General features: G+C 40.1%; 1 protein-coding gene across 1 annotated transcript; it reads right to left on the reverse strand.

The window, feature by feature from the left end:
- Window positions 1–25: 25 nt before the first annotated feature.
- LOC117574414 (uncharacterized) lies at window positions 26–1,531 on the reverse strand. Its single transcript, XM_034258252.2, has one exon. It carries the CDS (start codon window positions 1,529–1,531, stop codon window positions 644–646), a length of 888 nt encoding a protein of 295 aa, XP_034114143.1. The 3' UTR covers window positions 26–643.
- Window positions 1,532–6,000: the final 4,469 nt, after the last annotated feature.

A 6,000-nucleotide genomic window follows, 5' to 3' on the forward strand; every position in this document is an offset into this window, starting at 1 on the left:
AGTTGATTAAAAAATATTTCCGGTACTATTGCATTATTAATTTATTTTAATTCAATTCAATTAAATTATGTTCTAAAAAAGTGATAAATTCTGAAATGTTTTTTTTTATTGTGTGTTTGCAGCGTATTTAAATATTCGTTGAGCGATTCGACAAATGTTTTACAAATTTTTCATTCACTAACTGTTCACAACATTTTACTGTTATTTATTTATTTTCTTTTCATTTTTTTGTGTGTTGTTGTTGTTGCTTTTTGCAAATTTTAATTTATTTATGTTGAACATATACATATGTATATTGTTTTTGTTGCATGTTGCATGTTGCTTGTTGCTGGCTGTTGGCTGTTGGCTGCTCGTTGGCGGTTCGTCCTAGTTGCAAGGACATGTGCATATTTCATGACAAAACTGTATATTTTAGCGCAAAGCCAACACCAACGGCAAATGCGGCCCGGCGGCTCTTCTCCTGCTGCTGTTGATGTTGATGACGCTATTGCTGTTGGTGGTAGATAGATTTGGAAGCCAAGGGTAACACCTTTTTGCTGTCCTTGCTTCCTTTATTTTCAGGGGTTGATTGCTTCATCCTCTCGGAATAAATTTACTATTATTACAATATTAGTTTTGATGCCGGCTGATTGATTGCATCCACTTAAGTTTCAGCTACACTTCGTTTGACGTCTTCGATAAAGTCGCGTGCCTTAAAAATGTTCGCATAGAGATCGCCATTTGGGGCGTTGTCAACACAGCTCGGTCCATATACATTGATGCCACACAGCTGCCCATTGAGCAACAGGGGATCTCCTTTAAGAGTTTTCTCGCAATCTACGGCTACGTTCGAATTCTGCGCACAAAACATGTTGCTCGTAATGAAAACGAATTCGTTTTGCATAAAACTCTGTTTACACACTGCATTTTCCACGATTTGAGTACGTAAAAAGTTCGATCGCACTTTAGTCATATATAAGCTGACATTTTGCTTGGCTTCGATTGCTTGCTGGCAAAGTTTTAAAGGTTGAATTGAGCTGTCTTTTATATGGTTAGTTAACATCAAGGCGGCTAGATCGTAGAAAGAGCTGAGCACAATTTGATCTACAGCATGTAATTCTTTGTTGATGTCCTGCAGTTGAAATTGTGAGGGAGAGGGATTCTTAGAGAAACAGTTTGAAGAGCTCAGCGCAAGCTTTGTTGTTATCAATGCTCCACTGCAAATGATCTGTTTATTCTGCAGCACTTTGATTAGAAAATTTGTGGGATGCGGCGATACACTTCGCAATTGAATTTGCTTCTTACGACAAGGCTTCTTCTTTCTTTTGCATTTTTTAGTGTTTGGTTTCTTTGTTGGTTTGTGTTTGGTTTTGATATGTTTAGCTGGTAAAATATACTCAACAATACGCACAACTCCATTGGCTGGTAACTTGCCTTTATAAGGTTGAAAATTGACAGATAACTTGAAATTATTTTGCACTTTCTTTTTGCCACAGCAATTGCTTAGTTGAAGTATTAACAGTAGACCAAACAACTTCACAGTTGGCGACATTCTGTTTGCTGCAACTATTTTTAAATCTATTTATTATGTTTATGAAGTGAGGCAATTTCTATTCGACACGCTGTTAATTATAGCTGCTAAGAGAATTTCACAAGTATTTCGTTGCCACTTGAGTTGTCACAGGCTTGTTTCTTTTGAATTTTGAGTCTCTTCCGGCCACTTCACTTAATTCAGTGTAAAGCCCGCGGCTTTGATTCGCAGCTCTGCTCTGTTGATGATGGACCAACAAGCATTAAGGCCTGCTGGCCTCAATGCGGCGTTTGAATGCTCAAAGCTAAACAATCAAATATCGGATTGAGTGTGGACTACATACATACTTGTACATATATGCATAGGCGAGCGCTGACTTTTGTTTATGCTCATGTGATCCGCTTGTCAAAGCAGACGAACGTACACTGCGCACATGGCGTATGCGTAATCAAAATGTTTTGCCTGCCAAATTGAAAACATAAACACAGTTTGTCCTGCTTCCAGCTTCACCTACTGCTACAGGTCCAGCTACCAACTACGTTGCCATGTTGACAACGTGTCATGTCTAATGACCAAACAGTTGCTGTGCAAATAAATAGAAGTAGAAGTGAGGCGCTTTCGCTGGCCATCGATGCGTTTCCACTGGAGATGAGAATATTTCAGTTCAGTTTCTTTTTCAATCAAATTTAACAAGAATTCGCGTCAAAGTTTAACATATTTTCTAGAATTCTTGATGGTTTATGCATAGCTAAATATTGATTGAATTTTGCTATTTTCCAGCTCAGTTATTTCTAAAAAGTAAACAAATGTTTTTGTGTAAGTTTTGTGCAATTAATAAAACTGATATGGCAAAAAAGTTAAAGCTATGTCTGAAACTTTAAAAGTGAATCAAGTTTTTAGGGTCTGTAATTAATGAAAGTGAAATTTAATGTGGAAGCAAAGTTGAAGGGAATTTCAGATACGCTTTAGTGCATTAAATAAAGCTCTGCCTTTGCTCATTTGTTGGATTTATGTGCGGCACTTAAACTGAATTGACAATCAATAGCCAAGGCCAAAAGTAAACCCAACGTTGCCAAAGGGATTGACTGCGAGGGATGAAGTGGGGGGAGGAGCTGCGATGACTCGACCAAACAAAAGGCAATACGAGGCTGGCCCAAGTCGAGGCTCATAAACAATGCGGCCAATTTACATGTATTGGGCCGACGCACTTGTTCTCCTATGTATGTGAAACTGAATGCGAGTGAGTGAGTGTCTGAGTGTGCGAGTGTGTGTGTGAGTGTATGAGTGTGTGTAAGTGCCATACATGCCCTTGTTGTCGTTGCGTTTGGTATAAAAAATTGTCCCTTTGTTGCATATAAAAACAATGGCCCAAAGAACTTGAAATCAATTTCAAACGTTTTAGCCAAAGCCAATTGATTTATGTGTTGTGCAAGTTTGTTGTGTGAATGCCGATGTATGAGTGTGCTGTATATGTGTTTGTTAGTGTGTGTAATGGTTGGGTATAGTATTTTGTGTGCGCTTTGTTTTGTATTAGTTTTAGCCTCGACTCGAGCCTTGTTGGCCATCATTTAGCCTGGCAGGTCATTCGTTGTTTTTTCTTTCTCTGTTTTTTTTTTTCTTTAGTTGTGTTCGCTTTGACCCAAACAATTAACACTGACTGCCAAAAGTCAGTGGAAGACGCTCGATTTTGCTTACACTTGATAAACTTTTTATTGCTTCCAAACAATTTAAAATTTAATTTGAAATAACGAAAAGCAAACAAAACTTTTTGGTCTGAGGCTTATGTTTCAGTTCAGTTCAGCTCGGCTTGGCGAAGCAATTTCATTGAGATATTCGCAGTCAGTTTTGTGGCTGGCTACTTGTGACAGCATTGCCAACTGGTAATTGAATAAAAACAGCGCACAATGCGCAAAGTAAACAAGGCTCAAGCAGCTCTCAGTCTGTCTCTCTGGCCATATGGGTTAGCATTACTGTCTGACTTTCTGTCCGTCTGTCTGTCTATCAGTCAGTGCTTTCTTCTCTCTCTTTCTCGCTCTTTCTCTGTGTGTCACATTCTTATTCTCCCTTGTGGTTAGTTGCGTTTGATTTGCCGCGCAGTGACACATCTCGTAATGCAATGAAGCATGAAATAATGAAGGAGTAAGAGATTGTTCTCCCAGTGTCTCTCTCTCTTTCTCTCTCTCTCTCTCGCCTCTGTCTCTGTCTTGGCTTTAACTAAAACAAACGCAGCTAAAGTAGCCTAAGTCGACATTTTTACGCCTTTTATTCAGTTGACTGCATAAATTTAACGGCTCTGGCTACGCATTTTAAATGCTGTTGTCGCTTAGCTTTTGTTTTGCCAGCCATTGGCTATAAAATTGAATTGAAAACGAGCATAAAACGTTGCGGGAGTTGAATAAATAACTTTATTAACGCGACTTACTTCAAATACTTTCAAATAGTCGAATATTTTATACACTTTTTGAAGCAACCGCATCTTAAAGCTGAATCCCTTTTGTGTTTTTTTGGCTCGATCTCAACTTGTTGCCCTTGTTAGCAGTTTATGGCCCTCGAGCGTTGCTCATTATTGCAAATTTTGAAGCAGACCAGGAGACAGAGGAGCGAAAGAACTTTAGTTTCAAGTTTGATTTGTTTACACATGCGCCTTGTTTTTGTTGTTGCTGCTCTTGCTGCTGTGGAAAACTGTTTCTGCTGGCAGCTAACAAGTTGTAAATTAAGCTAAAAATGTGTGTTTTGGCAAATGTGCAAAAGAGTGGAACATGGACCAAGAGAGAGAGGAGAGTCAGGATATGGAAGGCCACAACTTGGCCACACACACACAGAGTGAGAGAGAGAGGCTCACACACACACTTCTGCATGCATATGTATATGGAAACGGAGTAGAAAAACCGCAGAGCCAAACGCACTAACAAGCGACAGTAATCAGTGCTGCAACAACAACAACAACAACAGCAAGAACAACAACAATAGCCATGTGAGGGTGTTGTGTATGAAACACACACAGGAAATTACATGCACAGGAGCTGAAACAATGGCAGAAGAGTCTGACAAGCACTGGCAAACCGCTCATCATCAACATTCTCATCATCCTCAGAGAGAATGGGTGGTTAAGAGGAGGGGGAGCGAGGGGGCGACCCAATTTCTAGGCAAACAATGGACCTGCAAAAAGCAGCACTCGAAAAGCAGTCGACGATTTAAGCTACCAAAAAACAACGCAAACGAAAAACGAAAAAGTAAAATCGCAAAAGAGAGAAATCCACTTGAAATAGCATGTCGCGATTGCAAAACGCTTCCTCTGAAATTGTTGGGCAACGTGCCACATTCTGTATTTGTCTTTGTGTGTGAGCAATGTGTTTACCATACCACATCGGCTACTAAACACCAACCGCTGGCCAATGTCGTTGCTCTGGCTCCTTATGCGCCTGCTCTGCCTCATTTGGCGACAAAACAAGTGAAAGTTTATTGCGTTCAAGGCGAAAATCAATAAAATGCAATCGCAAGGCAAATGACCCATATAAAGCAAGCTCCAGGCGCAACTTCTCTGCCCTGCCCCTTTGCCCTCCTTACTCCTTTCTTTGCCACCATATTGATGCTTCTGCTGGAGGCAAGTAGCATGCGCAGCCTGTGGCTGAGCGTAATTGTGCCAAATTATAAATTATTTCGAATTTGCAATGGAGCAAACGATGCGCCAAGGGTCAGGAGCAAAGAAAGGAGCGAAGGGCGTCTGCAATTAATTTAGTGCAGCGCGCAATTGAATGGCTGAGGACTTGGCTGCTGCTGCTGCTGCTACTGCTTAAAGAGGGGCCAAAGGCTAAGCGCATAATTTAAATTTCTAATTAACAGTCAAATAAATTGTGCCAGCTTGGCAGGCAGCATCTTCAGCGTCGCGCCATCGACACCGCAGCAAATTGAGCCAGCCAACCAGCCAGCCAGGAAACCATTGAGCCAACAGATTTTATGGCCGAAATGCTCATTAAATTAACGGCAATTTGCTGCCATAGACAAATGCAATCGAACGGCGCCGAAGGTGCAGCGAAAAGCCAATCGAATTCGTTGCGTTTATGTGGCCATAACTATTAACAAATCTTAGCACTTAAAATGTTACCGCATATTTCTATACCACCTATCCATAAGGTAAAGGGGTATGATGATGATGATGACTATGTGCTAGCAAGAAATTTAGGTAAGAAGGCAGAATCACATCTTTTCCGCTTCGATAAATTATTTAGATATATTTTTCATCAAGGTGAGCATCTGAGACGATATAGCCATGTCAATCTATCTGTATGAATGCCTAGATCTCCGAGTTTATAAAAGAGAGAGCCCAAATTATTCGAACCCCATTTCCGCCTTCGCAAATCAAAACAAGTAAGAAAGCTGTAATCGAGTGTGAGAGACCAGCTACCCATTGTGAATAAAATCAATACAGTGCGGTATTAATTTTATATCAAATTATTTTACCACAAAATATTTAAAGTATACCAAATTAA

This window comes from Drosophila albomicans, chromosome 2R (genome assembly GCF_009650485.2).
Source record: "Drosophila albomicans strain 15112-1751.03 chromosome 2R, ASM965048v2, whole genome shotgun sequence".
In the NCBI taxonomy this organism is placed as follows: Eukaryota; Metazoa; Arthropoda; class Insecta; order Diptera; family Drosophilidae; genus Drosophila; species Drosophila albomicans.